Source organism: Peromyscus eremicus, chromosome 9, assembly GCF_949786415.1.
Source record: "Peromyscus eremicus chromosome 9, PerEre_H2_v1, whole genome shotgun sequence".
NCBI classification, from domain to species: Eukaryota; Metazoa; Chordata; class Mammalia; order Rodentia; family Cricetidae; genus Peromyscus; species Peromyscus eremicus.
The window spans coordinates 55863211-55880159 of NC_081425.1; the positions used below are offsets into that span (position 1 = coordinate 55863211).

The 16949-nt window shown below is 43.7% G+C and overlaps 1 protein-coding gene across 1 annotated transcript in view; it reads left to right on the top strand.

Annotated features, from left to right (window-relative positions):
* Positions 1–16949, top strand: part of Adam2 (ADAM metallopeptidase domain 2) — a 53432-nt gene that overhangs the window by 29653 nt on the left and 6830 nt on the right. The window contains exons 12-18 of the mRNA XM_059273440.1: positions 878–1055; positions 4424–4522; positions 6210–6405; positions 8662–8767; positions 11361–11544; positions 15686–15763; positions 16002–16131. Of these exons, the coding sequence (XP_059129423.1) occupies positions 878–1055; positions 4424–4522; positions 6210–6405; positions 8662–8767; positions 11361–11544; positions 15686–15763; positions 16002–16131 (971 nt within the window). The remainder of the gene's footprint in view (positions 1–877; positions 1056–4423; positions 4523–6209; positions 6406–8661; positions 8768–11360; positions 11545–15685; positions 15764–16001; positions 16132–16949) is intronic.

The following is a 16949-nucleotide window of genomic DNA, read 5'->3' on the forward strand; positions in this document are numbered from 1 at the left end:
GGATGTGCTGCTCAGGAGGCAGGGCCAAGGCAAATGGTCTGTTCTCTTTCAGCAGGTACAAGTTCTCCCCAGTACTTTTGACCCATGGTTGGTCGAATCTAGTAAGGGTGAAGCTCAGTGACCCAGAGCGTCAACTGTGTTTTGTGCTCGGTCTGAATAACTCCAGATGCTTCTTCCTCACACATGCTTGTCTCTGAATGTGCAGTGTTACTGTTAGAGCATCTACGTCCCGACCAAAGGCCTAAGTCAGTGTTACAGCATAGGGATCCGTGTCCACCAGGATCCCTGCCCTGCCTGGCCCCACATAAACCTGAAATTGACTGCTGTCCTATACACACACACACACACACACACACACACACACACACTCCTGTATACATAATGAATATGCACATACACACATACATGCTTACTTGGAGTTGCTTACTAGACTTACAGAGTTCAGATTTTAAGGTAGAAGATAAGAGATGTAGGAGTTATTTAAAACCTACAAAACCGGCTTGGGGGAAATCACCTCTGACCAAGTGTGGATAAAGAGAGAGAAAAACTGTTGGCCGTCCTTAAGGTGGGGCTGTTTCAAAGTTCAGCAGTTCTAGGAGGAAAAGGAAGCAACAACTTAAGAAATGAAGTGATATGTAAGGTAGACACTAAAGCATGAGACCAATGTCACCCAAAGTTTGCCACATGAACGCCAGTAGAATTTTGTGCTACTTTTTCTAATAAAGGATTTAGCAGAAGTTCTCGAACAATTGACTTCCTCTGCACAGATCTGAATGCTCCATGTAGTACTTTCTTCCCAACTAACTGCTGTTATTCTGAGGGTAGATGGCCTGTGGGAGCTCTGAACACAACCATGTGACACTTGGGCTCTTTCCAGTCATTACAGTGGCATCAAGTCCTTCAGTAACTGCAGCATGGAGGATTTTTCCGATTTTATCTCAAGTCAAAAGTCCCATTGTCTTCAGAACCAGCTGAGGCTCCAACCGACTTACAAGGCAGAAGTCTGTGGGAATGGAGTGTTGGAAGGAGACGAAGTTTGTGACTGTGGACCGCTGGTTAGTGCTGCTTCAGGAGGATGAGGCCAGAACCCCAGAAGTGTTAATCTGTGTTGTCCCTCTGTCGGGTTGTATCATTTCTCACAGCATTCTTCTACAAAGGCCTTGGCAAGGGACATTCGGACAGGCCCAAGGGTGAACCAGTGTCTTGGTATATGGTTCACTGATTGGTAGATTATCCATACAAATACATTTGCTTTTTAGTCCACCCTTATTGGTATATAGTTGACACTGAAGAAATAGTGCACAGTTACCTTGTGCATGGCATATGAAAGCCACCACAGCTAAGCCTGATGTCAACTCACATCAGCATGCTTTTTTTTTTTTCCTGATACAGGATCTGTGTGTAGCACATGCTGGCCTCAAACTCAAAACAGCTCTCCTGTCCCAGCTTCCTGAGTGCTGGGATTGCAGGCTTGAGCCATCTTGCCTGGCTTATGAGCTCACTATCTCCCCCTGCCCCTCCTCCCACGCCTCCCCTCCCCTTCCTCCCCTTTCCTCCCCGTTCCTTCATCTCCTATTAAGAATTAGGATGTAACTGCTAAGCAATTTTCGAGTGCTTGGCAGGAATATATTTTCTTGCAACAGCACAAGGTAAAGAGTGCCTGAAATTCATATTAAGTATCTCTTACAAGGATTTTGTCTTTATTTCATTTCCGTTGCTAAGATAAAATGCCCTGACGATGAACAACTTAAGGGAGCAAGGGTGAGCTAAAATAAACCCTTCATCCGCAAGCCCTCCTAGAGTGGAAAGACTCTCAGAGAGTGGTAAGACTATAATTCGTGCCACTCTCTTTGCCGTCTCTTCTGTAAGAATTAGGGTGCCACCTCTTAGCAAACTGCAAATGTACAGTACAATCTGTTAACGACAGTCACACTCCTGAACATTAGACCTCCAGAGCATATTCATCATGCTTATCGGCATGTTACATCCCTGGACCACTGTGTCTCGATCCCTCCTTCCACGCCCCTTCCATTCTCATTTTTCAAACAAGCCATTTTGAAGGTCATTAATGACTTAAGTTCCATCTTCGAGTGACTTCCCAAGAGGAAGTCCTTCTCTTCCTCCTGGGCATGCCCTTGCCCAGCCTTTCCCTTAAACTCATTTGCTGTTCAGAAAGACAGACGTGAAACTTTCACTGTGAAGTATATGGGAGGTACATTTGGAGTTTGGTCATGGAATCTTACTGGCTTTTTACCAATATTTAATCACCAACTTAAATTCAATATTTAAGTCAATTTTTTTTAAATATACCTATAACCCACAGTGAGTTTTTTTCCAAACCAAATAACTCTTATATAAAACTGTGGGGTTGGGCTGGAGAGATGGCTCAGGGCTTAGGAGCACTGGCTGCTCTTCCAGAGGACCTGGGTTCAATTCCCAGCACCCACATGGCAGCTCACAACTGTCTGTAACTCCAGTTCCAGGGGATCTAACACCTTTACGCCAATGCACATAAAATAAAGTTAAATAAATTATTTTTTTAAAAAACTGTGGGGTTGGAGGGAAAAAGAAAGATAGAATGAGGGTAAATGAGATAAGATACAGAGATAAAGCAAAAGGGAAGTAAGTTGTCACGGCTGCTGGGGAACCTGGAAGCAAGTGTTGGCGGTTTTCTGTGTACTGGCTGAGGTCACTGGAATGTGCCCCTCGCAATAGAAAACTTGCACTTCTGATGCTTAAATGTGTCCAGTTTCCTCTCCTGTTGCTGTGATAATGTACACTGACAGAGTAACTTAGAAGAGAAGGGTTTATTTCCGAGTTAGTCCATCACCGCAGGGAAGTCACGGCAGCAGGAACCTGCAGAGGCTGCTCACACCCGTGGGGAGCAACTGCTCACATGCTTACTCATGCAGTACAGGACCCACACCTCGGGAATGGTGCCGCCCACAATGAACAGGTCCTCCCACAATTGAGGTCATCAAGACGTTCCTCTACAGATAGGCTCACAAGCCAACCTGATCTAGACAACCCCTCATTGACACTTTCTTCCCCAGAAGAGCGTGTTTTTAAGAAATCGTTGCCTGATACCTGAGTTTTTGCTTCATTTGGCTCGAGTGGAAACACATTGAAACTCCCCACTCAAATTTGACAACAGTGTGTCTTAGCTTCATGACGTTATCTAATTGAGTTCTAACCACTGTGATATTCCCCTCCCTGTAGATGTCAATGTAGTACAGGACCCACATCTCGGGGTGGTGCAATGTGTGCAAGACTCAGAAACATTCCCTTGCCCTAATGAGTGTCTTGCTCGAAGTCATTCCAGACAACTGACCTCCGCAGCTGATTCTTGTCTGCTTAAGGAACATTTTCCCAACGTAACCATTTCAAATCCCTAGGGATTAAAACTGTGCGTGCGTGTATGTGTGTGTGTGTGTGTGTGTGCATGTGTATCGTCTAAAAAGACCTATCCTTTCTTATGTTTACTTATTAACCCTAATTGTCAAAGCTATTAAAACAGACCCATAGAGCATAAAATAGAAGCCATGAGTAAATGACATAAAAGTAATTTTAGTCATATTCAGATACTAATCTTCCAGCCCTTTTTAAAAATTAAAAATGAAGTAAACTGCTAGATGTGGTGGTATGTGCCTACAATCCCAGTACTCCAGGAGGCAGGGATGGAAGCAGTAATATCAGGCATTCAAGGCCAACTTTAGCTGAATGACTTTGAGGCCAGCATGGACTAATGAGACTAAGTCTCAAAAGAAAAGGGGCCAGAAAGATGGCTCAGCAATTAAGAGTGTTGCTGCTCTTCGGGGCACCTAAGTTCAGTTCCCAGCACCCACATGGTGACTCACAACCATCTAATTCCAGCTCAGGGGAGCTGATGCCCTCTTCTGGCCTCTGTGGGTACTTACACTCATGTGTCACATGCACAGGCATATGCACACTCTTGTGTAAACATACAGAAACACAGACACACAGAGAGAATTTTTTAAAAAAGAAAAAAGTTTTTAAAATGCCTATAATCTGTTATTGAGACATGTATTATTAAGGCTCAAACATGTCACATAAGACCTAACCATAGCTTCTGTTTATCCTACATCTGATATTTATTTAGCCTTCGTCTACAAGAGCCAGAGCTCATCTCACTGATTTCACTGTGATGGACCCTATGGTATCAGAGGATTATATCCCCAACATAGCAAGCTCTGTCCTAGGAATAGAAACAAGTAGGATGTAACATTAGTCAGCCGATCAATGTCTGTGGGGTGGGAAAGACGTGACTTGGTTTCTTTTTTGCTGTTTGCCGACGTGAAAGACAAGCATCTATCTGCAGGCTACATAATACGTTGCCATTAAAATGTCTGTCCAGTGTGAATGGATTCAGGAAGACTCTTCAGGCATGTGGTTTGCCTTTCAGGGCTGTGACGATAACCCTCCACCATGCTGTAATCCTAAAACCTGTGGGCTGTCAGACAATTCAGCTTGTGCTAAGGGACCGTGCTGTGATAATTGTCATGTAAGAGCCTTTTCTTTCTTTCTTTTTACTTTTTTAAAAAGATTTTTTCTTAATTTTTATGTGTATGGGTGTTTTGTCTGAGTACCATATGCATACCTGGTCCCACAGAGGCCAGAAAAGAGTATAGAATCCCCTGAGACTGGATAACAAATGGTTGTAAGCTGTCCTGTGGGTGCTGGGCTCTGAACTTGGACAAACAGCCAGTGCTCTTAACCATAACCACTGAGCCATCTCTTCAGACCCAAGCTTTTTCTTTTAAAGAGTGTTGACATTTATATTCTTTTTTTTTTTACATTTGTCAGTGGTTTGTTTTTATATCACAAGTGTTACCTATTACCACTTTCAAAATTAACTTGTAATTTTTTTCCAAATTTACTCTATTTCTTTTTTTTTTATTCTTCTCTAATGCAATACATCCTGCCCGAAGTTTCCCCTCCCTCATTCCTCCCAGTCCCCTCTCCCAACACACACACACACACACACACACACACACACACACACACACTCTTCCCCTCCCCCCAGATCTGCTCCTCTTCCATTTCCCTTCAGAAAAGAGCAGGTCTTTTAGGGATCTCAACCAAATACGGCATAACAAGATACAATAAGACCAGGCCCAAACCTTCATATCAGCGCAGGGCAAGGCAACCCAGTGGGAAGAAAGGGGTCCCAAGAGCAGGCAAAACAGTCAGAGACACCCCTACTCCCACCAAAGCTAACAGCCATGACGTATATGCAAAGGACCCAGTGCAGACCCACACCGTCTGTGACTGCAGCTTCAGTCTCTGTGAGCCCAGAGGAACCATGCTTAGTTGAGCCCCCAACTGATTCCATGGGCCATGTTCTTCTGGTGCCCTCAACCCCTCTGGCTCCTACAATCCTTCCTCTCTGTCTTCTTTGGAATTCCCTGAGCTCCAAGGGGAGGGACCCAATGGAAGTCTCCAGACATTTTCCATTCTTAAGAAAATAATTTTAACTCTTTCATTCTATTTGCATACATTTTCTACCAGAAATGTCAGAAAATTCTTAGCAAAATTCTTTCAACCATGACAAATTAATTTTCTTTTAAATTTCTATAATATTCCAAACATTCATTCCTTAAAAGTTAAAACAAGAGTGTATGGGTTGTATGAAATGGCTAAAATAGAAACATTGTTCCTATTACATGTCATTTATAGTTAAAATGTGCTGCAAGCAGCACATATTTTAGTTTAATAGTGTATTTTTATTATTTTTACATTTCATACATATAAAATATATTTAGATCATTTCTCCCTCCTCCCTCCAACTCCCCCCACAACCATCCCACCCTCTTTCTAATTCATGGCTTCTTTTATTTAATTATTGTTGTTACATCTATATTTACATGTAAATTAATAAATATATACATGCAACATGCTGAGTTCATTTATTGTTGTTTGTATGTATATTGTCAGGGCAGACCACTTGGCATTGGATAATCAGTTAGGGGGCACATCCCTGGAGCAGGCTGACTCCCCCTCTCCCAGCAGCCGTTAATTGCCTGTAGCTCTTCATCTGGGGTGGAGCCTTAAGAGGTTACCTATCCGTGCTGGTGTGTCAGTAAGAGCATGCATTTCTGCATGACCGACGCGATGCACAGGAACAGTTTGTAGAGTGCCTCTCTGCTTCTCTGCTGCTTTATTGAGTGTGATTCACTTCACCCCATCAGGTGAAGACGAAAGGGCAAGTGTGCAGGCCTGCCACTGGGGAGTGTGATCTCCCAGAGTACTGCAACGGCACGTCCGAGCTGTGTGAGGAAGACTTCTTCGTTCACGACGGGTACCGGTGTGCAGACAATCACTGGATCTGTGTTAACGGCTCGTGTCAGGATGGAGCAAAACAGTGCCGCGATATATTTGGCAGCGGTACTTTGAGCCATTTGGCTTTTCCGTTTAAGCATTTTCTGGGTGCTGGAAAGAAGGAGATGGGTTTGTGTGGTTTTGTCTGCGGTCCTGAGAATGGCATTCAGGGCCACGCCTGCCGCATGTGGTCTCTGCTCTCCACCACCGGCATCCCCAGCCCCCACTCACCATTCTGCTCATGGTTTTTGAAGTAGTTCCTTGCTAAGTTTCCTGGGCTAGCCTTGAACTCACTCTACATCCCAGAAAGGCATTGACTTTGTGATTCTCCTGCCTCAGCTCCCCAAGTAGCTGAGGTTACAAATCTGAACCACCAGACCCAGTGAAGAAATAGATGACAGGTGATACATTTCAAAATCCAAGGAAGAGCATTGAGCAATTCATTCAAGAAATGCCCTCCCTGGACCCAGAATACTTGAAAGGATCCTGAGTGAAAATCAATCTTCTGAGTAAAGAAAGGAGAGTGATTTTATTGCCAGTTACTAGTGACTCCACAGCCATGGGGTTTCCGTGTTTTCTGAGAAACCAGAACCCACAATGCACTGCTTTTCTCTTTCTTTAGTTTTTGTTTGTTTGGTTGGTTGATTTTTTTTTTTTTTGGTTTTGTTTTTCTGTCATCATAGTGTGCGTGCGTGCGTGCGTGCATGCGTGTGTGCGTGCGTGTGCGTGTGTGTGTGTGCGTGTGTGTGTGTGTGTGTGTGTGTGTGTATGTGGGTGTGGTGTATTCATACAGGTGTGCGTGTGTCATGTGGGGTTCAGAGAACAGCTTTCAGGATCCAGTCCCCTCTTCCTGCTGCAGGTAGGTTCTGGGAATTGAGCTCAGGTCTGGTTTGCATGGCCCAACTGTGAACTTCTGTTTAGTGTTCTCTGAGTTTCTTGGAACAATGAACTAAGTGGTGAGTTATCACACAGACCTCAAAACTCAAATATATGCTTATATCTATTCATCTAGGATTACTTCCATTTCTATTTTTGGTGCTTTGGGGGACTTATTTATTTTTATTTTACGTGCATGAGTGTTTGGAATCAAACCGGATTCTTTACTATCTCTCCTCCCCATCTATTTCTGGTACTTTTTTTTTCTTGTAGATTGCATCCTTTGTGGTATTTTCCCATGTGTATGTCAAGACACTTGCACTGTTATGTTAAGGCAGCCAGCCGTCTTTGTTCTGTTATTCCTAGTGAAATCGCAGAGACCTAGCTTTGGTTAAAGGTTGCTGGCCTGCCTTCCCTCCTCCAGGGCTGCTGTTGAAAAGGCCTGTCTCTGCACTGTGCATCCTGCAGAGGCCACCACCTGTTGTACTCCACTAGACCTCAAAGGCGAGGCCCGTTGTCTGGATTCCTTTGCTGTTTGTTAATAATTGATATTCATTGGGCTTCAGTTAGAATTTGGAGAAGGTTGTTCCCATGTGTCTCACCCGCGGGCGTCCCGGGTTTTCAGCTGCATGCTTTGATGTGGCAGATGTGGAGCCATGATGCAACCAAAGCCATCTCTCCATACGCTCATCTCCTATCTTGCCCAGGTTTACTCTCAGGAGGAAGCTGGGAAGAAGGTAGCAATGTGTGGAGGGTCTAATAGTGTCCCTGCAGCTATGAAATACTCAGATTCTGCCTGCTCTCTGGTCCATAAGCAACCATTTGCTGCCCCCACCAAGCTCAAAGTCCGCATTTCTTACCCACAACAAACTTGGCAAATGACTTCTGAAATAGAATAAACCATTAACTTTGGTTCGGTGGCGTCTCTAGGCAACCTGACTGAGTGCCTAGTAACCGCACAGGCTGCTGTTGTGACAGGCCACTTTCCTCCCACCGGGCAATGCAGGCATCAGAAGTCCCAGTCAGCGGTTTCAACAAGAGTAGAGTGGATAGAGGTTGAAAATAGAAACTGTTGTCTAGGTAGTTTGGGTCTTAGGAGAATTGAAGCTAGAAAAATCAGAGGTGAAAGTAGTCAGTGAATGGTTTGGTGAGAAGACGTTTGTGCAAATAAAAAGCTCACCTTTATTCACCAGTAAGTCAATTATTTGTTTAAAAAACTGCCTTTCTTGCTTACATGTATGGGGATATTAGCATTACATATCAGGCATCATGTTTGAAATGGTTTTGTGCCTTCGTCCATATGCCTTTATTTTCAGTTTTATGTGATGCTTGTATTTTGTGCAGTATACTCTGAACCATTTCAGAATTTTGAAAGCATTCATGACCTGTTTTAATGCAAAGGATTGAACATTCAGTGCAGCTAACACTTTTTTGTTTAACTTCCAGACTCAGACTTTGGCACAAACGAATGCTACAACGAGCTGAATTCCAAAACGGACATATCTGGGAACTGCGGTATCAGCCCTTCAGGATACAAGGCCTGCGCACCTAAGTATGCCTTAAGACATGTGACCAGACCCTACCACTTTTTGAAAATGTCACCAGTTACTTTCATATAGAAGCAAAATAACACCTGACCATGATGCCTGACATGTTTAATCCCGTGACAGATGTCAGGAGTGCAGAAAGAGCTCCCTGCCGTTTCCCACACACCCGGGCTGTTGTCACAGTTGAACTAATTTGGCTGTGTCTGAATTGTTCTCTGTCTTTTGCCAATCAGTGTTTTATTTCTATGAAGGTCCACTCATCAGCCATAAGTATACAACTTTTAAAACTTTGGATGCTCTCTCCTTAATTTTACAAAGAATGGACATGGCATACTTTTGTTACTCTGGTACTGGAGAGCAGTGACAGGTGGACCTTAGGGACTCTTTAGGTGAGCTCCAGGTTCATTGGGCGGCCCTGTCTCACAGAAAAAGGTGGAGAAGGATAGATAAAAACACCTGTTCTTGACCTATGGTCCACTATACACATGCGCAGACAGCTAGACCGTCATACACACCATGTACAAATACTTATACAACACACACACAAAGTGGACATTCTTCTTTGTACATTCCTGTTTATTTTTTTATGTGTATGGATATTTTGCCTGCATATGTGTCTGTGTGCCACTTGCATGCCTGATGCCTGGACAGGCTAGAACAGGGGTTACTGTTGTGAGTTACCCATCTGGGTGCTGGGAATCAAACTGAGGTCCTCTGGAAGAGCAGCCAGTGCTCGTAACAGTTGAGCCATCTCTTCAGCCCCAGGAATGGACATTCTCTATAGAGTTAAAATTAAAATACAAGGAAGGGAAACATCAATGAAGAACCTATAAGGCCATGACCAGGGGCTCACCAGGAATTTAACACACAGTGTTACTGACGGTGGCACATGGCAGTAAGCTATAGACATCGTACCTCAGGCCACCTGCAAGCACCTGAGTTTTGGCACCCTGGAGACTTCCCAAGGATTTGGGCTTGTGGGTGTTTTTGTTTTGTTTTGTTTGAAAGACTGTCATAAGAAGATCTTTGCTGAAAAAAAAAAAAAGAATGTTTGCATGAAGTGGGGGTAATTCCATGTCTGTGTGTTTTAATAAATCCTATATGTGAAGAGGGAACATTAAAAGGTTAAAGCTAAGGCTGTGATTGGCAGAGAAGCAATGGTCTGTCACACTAGCTGGGTGATGGAGTGATTACTGAATGTGTGGCTTAGACAGTATGCATGCTGTGTGTGTGTGTGTGTGTGTGTGTGTGTGTGTGTGTGCACGTGTGTGCGTGCACATGTGTGTGTGTGCATGCTGTGTGCACATATGATTTGCTGGAGGTGCCAGTCTTGTCTCCGTCTTTTGTAGTTACAGATTTGCTCTGTAGACCCATGTCTCCCTGTGCTTCTTATCATAGTTGTGTTTCTTCCTGAAGAACTCAGCCTGGATCGTTTGGGTGACTGCCCTCAGTTATTAGCGTCCTCTGCTTCACTGGGATTGCTGGTCTCAAAGTGGTGCCAGCCAAGGGATTTCTATAGTGCGCATCAAAGCAAGAAAGGCTCCTCCAGCATCAGGCTTACTGGGTTTCATGGCCAACCCTTGCAGGCTAGAAGAGTAACACTTAGCTAAAGAGGGAACAGCAGTGTGCCTAACAGATGTAGCTTCTCACTTCCTTTCCTAAGTCTGCTTTCTTCTTGTGAATAAGTGTGCATATGTCTGTCTATTGTGCAAAGCCTTGGTCTCGTCATGCATGGAAGTCAGTTAGTCCACAGGCAAAGAGATGATAGAAAAGGAGCTTTTCATGACAATCTAGCTGACTGGAGAGTGGAGGGAGAGTATCTTCCAAGACCATCTTGGCAGGAAGTTGAATTGAAAGCCACTTACATAGGAGATGACTTCCCTCACTGACAGGTATTCTCTGTGTGTGTGGAGCAGGAAGATGGCATGTTTCCTTTCCCTTGTTGACCAGACCATTCCATAGTTTTCTGTCTATATTCTTACTTGTCTGACCAACAATCCTCATTTTTATTATTGTTCTTCTGTACCTAATGTCTCTTTATTTATTTATGGGGGGGGGGGGGGCGGGAGGAGCTGAGGACCGAACCCAGGGCCTTGCGCTTTCTAGGCAAACGCTCTACCACTGAGCTAAATCCCCAACCCCTAGTGTCTCATATTGTTTCGTTGTGTTTGTGCTTTTCCTTGGGTTTTTCTGCACTGCCATTAGGGTATTATATGCTTTTATTATTTTATTGCAATAATATGCATGATGGACGATGATTTTTGGATGTGGATTTCAGTATCTTATCAGTTGTTAAACCGAAATAGGAAATCCAATCGGACTGGTGAGCAGGCCAATCGCTCATTTTTAAAAGTTAGAATAAGCTTGGATTTGACTGTGTTTAAGGACCAAATACAGGTGAAGAAATCACAAATGGTAATCTAGCTAACTGAAGAGTTCATAATTAATTTGTTCATTATTGTTACTAATTCAGGAAAGACTGTGTGTATTATTCAAAATTAATTGCCAACTCCAATGTTTAATTTAAATCTATTTATATTTGAAATGATATTAAAATATTTATTAAAATAATGGCTTTCATTTTTCTGTAAATTATAGTGACCGGAAGTGTGGGAAATTAATATGTAAATACAGAAGTGACAATTTAGTTAGAATAAGATCTGCCACTATAATTTATGCCAATATAAGTGGGCAAATCTGCGTTTCCCTGGAATATGCCCCTGATCATAAAGAGAGCCATAATATGTGGGTGAAAGATGGAACTGTCTGCGGCTCCAACAAGGTAGGTGACCTCTCCCCAGCAACTCCACTGCTGTGTGGTCTGATCTCCTCTCCCCAGCATTCCCAGGGTGGTGTGGGATGATCTCCTCTCCCCGGCAACTTCACTGCTGTGTGGTCTGATCTCCTCTCCCCAGCATTCCCAGGGTGGTGTGGGATGATCTCCTCTCCTCAGCAACTCCACTGCTGTGTGGTCTGATCTCCTCTCCCCAGCATTCCCAGGGTGGTGTGGGATGATATCCTCTCCCCAGCAACTCCACTGCTGTGTGGTCTGATCTCCTCTCCCCAGCATTCCCAGGGTGGTGTGGGATGATATCCTCTCCCCAGCAACTCCACTGCTATGTGATCTGATCTCCTCTCCCCAGCATTCCCAGGGTGGTGTGGGATGATCTCCTCTCCCCAGCAACTCCACTGCTGTGTGGTCTGATCTCCTCTCCCCAGCATTCCCAGGGTGGTGTGGGATGATCTCCTCTCCCCAGCACCCCCACTGTTGTATGATCTTTCCTCAGGAACTCCTCAGTGTTGTGTAGTGTGTCCTTATTGATATGTATGCCTGGTAATGTGTTCTCTCAAAATGTAAGTATGCAGTATACAGTGAAGTTTGGAAAATAAGGACAAAACTCAAAGAATAAAATAGAAAAAAAAAAATCCATCAATCCTGCCCAGCAGCTGCCACTATGGAGTCTCATTGGCTGCTTTGTACTTTTGTGGAAGTCACACAGATTCCCAGAAGAGACCATCAGGTGGTTCACCCACTGCATTTTGTTACGTTTTCAGAATGTTACAGAAAGAGAGCACTTCTGATGTGGTGAATTATCTTTGGGTATAATTATCCATAAATAATGGTGAAAATAAAGCTTTCACAGAGTAAAACCAAAAAAAAAAAAAAAACCAGGCACATTTAATTAGCATGTGATAGTTTTAACTGTCAACTTGCTACCTGGGAATAGAGTCTCAACTGAGGAATTATCTAGACCCTGTCAGTCCAAGGATGTCTGTGGGGGATTGTTTTGATTGTTAATCGATGTAGGAAGGCACAGCCCTCTGTGGGCAGCATCATTCCCTAGGCAGGGGATCCTGAGCAGTATAAGAGAAGAGAATTCTATCTAGCTGAGTAGAGAAGCTATTAAGCAAGTAGGCCTGCATGCATTCATTTCTCCCTGTTCTTGATTATGGGTGGGATGTGACTAGCTACCTGAGTTCCTGCCCTCAGGCATGGACTGTAACAAGAGACCGTAAGCCTGGTAAATTCTTTCTGTTCCTAAGTTGCTTTTGGTCAGGGCATTTTATCATAACAGAAATGAAACTAGAATATCACATATCTAACACACACTTAGGATTTCCATTCTCATGTACATTACCCTGTGCATACGATAAAAAGATCTCAGGCTGGTTCTCTCATCATGCCTTAGGCGTACATTATCAACTGCAGTACCCTGGTTGTTCATTATATCCATAGATTTACTCATCCTCCATCATTCTTCACATCTGCAAGCTTACATGACCTCTCTTCATCTTCTTCTCATCACCACTGGCCTCCTATAAGCTTCTACAGCCCTCCTAGTTTCCACACATAAGTAAGGTCATGAAGTATATGCCCTTCTGTGTCTGTGTGATGTCACTTAACGTTGTGATGCATCCACATTATCAAAGTCAGAATTGCCTGACTGAGCAATATCCCATTTTATGGGTAGAATGAAGATAGACACAGACATAGACAGCCCCACAATTTTGTTTTCCAAATTAAATATTTCCAGTTCTGTCTGTATATCAAAATAGTATGTTGTGCACCGTATGTATACCATTAATTCCAAAGAAAACACAAGAGAAACAAATCCAGCAGCGGTGATGTGGCAGGAGCTCAGTTCGCCTGTGCAAACAGGCTGTTGTGTGGCTGCTGTTGTCCTGATCGTAAGCTCTGCAGGTGGACTGTCCAGTTGGGATCTGAGGTCAGGAGGTTTGGGTCATAATTTTTTTTTTTTGGTTTTTCGAGACAGGGTTTCTCTGTGTAGCTTTGCGCCTTTCCTGGGACTCAGTTGGTAGCCCAGGCTGGCCTCGAACTCACAGAGATCCGCCTGGCTCTGCCTCCCGAGTGCTGGGATTAAAGGCGTGCACCACCACCGCCCGGCTTGGGTCATAATTTTTTAATGGCAGTGTCTGAGGAAATGGGAGACTAAAATGTCAAAACAGGCTTTTCTCTGTCTGAGATTATGTTAACCGTCAGCGGGTTACAGTCCCTCATTTAGTGGCAAGGATGACAAAATGAATGAAAAAATAATGCTGCAGAATCACAGCCCAGACACTGGGCTACAGTGTGAGAACCAAGTCTAAGGGACCGGAAAGAGTGCCAGCTCACGATGGCACTCCTTCCGGTCCCTTAGACTTTGTTTACTTTCCTGGTTTGTTTTTCTCTGTTCCTTAGACTCTTTAGCCTCAAACCCTGTGTCTGCAGGTTCATCCATGTCCCGACATCTGCTGCTCAGCCCATGCAGTGAAGTTTTCCATCCCTTAGTCTGTTCTCTAGAAGTTCTGTGTGGTGCCCTTTACAATTTGACCTTAGTTCATAGTCTTTTGTTCTCACGTTACTGCCCCACTTTACTCTAGTCCATCATCTGTATTTCCCCTAGGGGTTTTTGAGAATGTTAACTATATCCATGTGACGCTAAATTGGTGTCCTTCCAGTGACAGGGCCGTGTTTTCCCGTTATGACTTTTGTTGTTGTTGTTGCAAATGAGGTGTCTGAAAAATCTCCTGCCTCTTCTGGTGTTTGAAGACTGGCTCAGTATTGAGAATGCTTGTTAGTCGTTTCATCTCATTCTTACATAACAATTATGTATATTGTAGGCACAATGTGATATTTTTGAAACATGTAAATACTTCTGCAGTGATCGCATCAGAGCAGTCAGCATATCTATCTTTTAAGTATTTATCACTTTTATTTATTTATTTATTTATTTATTTATTGTTTTTTGGTTTTTTCGAGACAGGGTTTCTCTGTGTAGCTTTGCGCCTTTCCTGGAACTCGCTTTGGAGAGCAGGCTGGCCTTGAACTCACAGAGATCCACCTGCCTCTGCCTCCCGAGTGCTGGGATTAAAGGCGTGCGCCACCACTGCCTGGCGTATTTATCACTTTTTATTTGACATCCGTAACATGTCATACATAGCTCACTAGTCACCATTCTGTTCTGCAGTACAGTACCAGAACTTATTCCCTTTCTTTTTTTTTTTTTTTTTTTGTTTGTTTGTTTTTCCAGACAGGGTCTCTCTGTGTAACAGCTCACTCTGTAGACCAGGCTGGCCTCGAACTCACAGAGATCCGCCTGCCTCTGCCTCCTGAGTGCTGGGATTAAAGGCGTGCGCCACCACTGCCCAGCTTTGCTCCCCCTTTCTAACTGTAACTTTTTACCTGTTAGTAAACCTTTCTTCAGCTGCCTTGCCCCCACCCATACTGCATCCAGTCCCTCAGAACCCCAGAACTCTCTAATTCTGTTTGGATTCACATAATGATGACCTCACAAAATACCCTGTAAGCTCTCCCATGTTCTGTGTTGGCAAGGTTGCATTCTTTTTTTTGTGGCCAAATAATCATTTCAATATGCATTTTTATGTATTATTTGCGATAATTTATAATTGGTTGATTTTTAATAATTTGTAATAATTACATTGATACATTTTTCTTATGCAGCATATATACCACATTTTATCCACCTATCTATTGGTGGCAGTAAACCAGCGATATCGCTTGGCCATTATGAATAATGATGCAATAAACAGGACAAGACAGTGCAGGTGTCTCTTCAACAGCCTGACTTTAATCTTCTTTGGGTGTGTACCCACCTGTGGGACTATTGGAGCCCAGAATAGCTCTAAATCTTTTTCTTATCGATTTATTTTGAGGGCTTTCCATACACTTTGCATAAGAACTATACTAATTTACATTTCCACCAGTGGTGCTGAAGGTCCCCCTCTTTGTCACACCCTCGCTAGTGTGTGTTTTGGGGGTGCCGTTTTTGGTTTTCTGTCGTTTTGTCGATAGCCAGTTTAACTGGGATAAGATGGTATTTCAAGCTATCTTAAGAGAGTATGGAATGCTTTTAATTAAGCAGTGAATCTAGCCGGCGTATCAGTTACCTTGTCCATTCCAGGTTTGCCTGAATAAAGAATGTGTAGAAGATGCCATCTTGCAATACAATTGTACACCAGCACAGTGCAACCATCATGGTGTAAGTAGCAGACGAGAGTGAGGAAGGGAGCCATTGAAACTGCTCAGGAAAGCAGGGGCTGAGTCCCTCTCCTCACTCTTTCCCCCCCCCCTGCTACCCCCCGCCTGCTTCCCTCCTTCCCAAATAATAAGCCACACAGGAAAATGGACAGCATCTTACATAAACATTAGTTTGCAGATTTCCTGGTGTAAACGAACCTGGCTGGCTGTCTTAGCCTGTGACTTTATGCTGTTTTCAGGTATGTAATAACAAGAAGAATTGCCACTGTGACCCCACATACTTACCTCCAGATTGTATAAATACACAGGATCAATGGCCTGGTGGGAGCATTGATAGTGGCAATCAGCAACGAGCCGAGCCGATCCCTGGTGAGTCTTCCTAACAAATAGAAAACATAATTAAAGCACTGTGGGACGGAGGAGGTAAAGCGCTTGCCTCACAAACACGAGGACTGGAGTTGGGTCCCAGAACTCACATAGAAATGCTGGGTGTGGTGGTACGAACTTGGAATTCTGCCACTTGGGAAGCAGAGACAGGAGCCACTCTAGATTAATTGGTAACCTTCAGGCAAATGAGAGACACGGAAGATAAGGTATTGAGAAACTGAGGAAGACACTCAGTTCCGTCCACCTCTGGAACACACACACACACACACACACACACACACACACATACACACACACACACACACATACACACACACACACACACAAACACACACACCTGACAAGGTTACTAGCAATGTTAAGTAGGTCAGTTTACAGTAGCCATGGCAAGGTCCAAAACAGAAAAGTCTGCCAAAAAGACCCATGGGTGTGGTCTTAGTGTATTTTTTTTTTAATCTAACACTCAGAAACTCACATTAAAAGAATCCTGTCTTGTGAACTGGATGTGGTCAGAAGAAGTACATCTCTTTTTGGCTCCTGTCTACTTACCAACAAGAAACAGGCTGACAAAGCCACCCCGGCACGACCAGGAATTGTCAACCAAAGGGCAGTACCAAGAAACCAGAGTCAAAAGTTCTCTGGAATTTTGTGGTTATGGCTAAGAAACCCATTACAAAAACAAAACAAAACAAAACAACAACAACAAAGAAAAAGCAGGAAAACAAAATGTAGATCCAGATGCTTTTCAGGGTAAATTGAGACACATTTTTACAAGGAAGAAATACCACTTCGAACAGTAG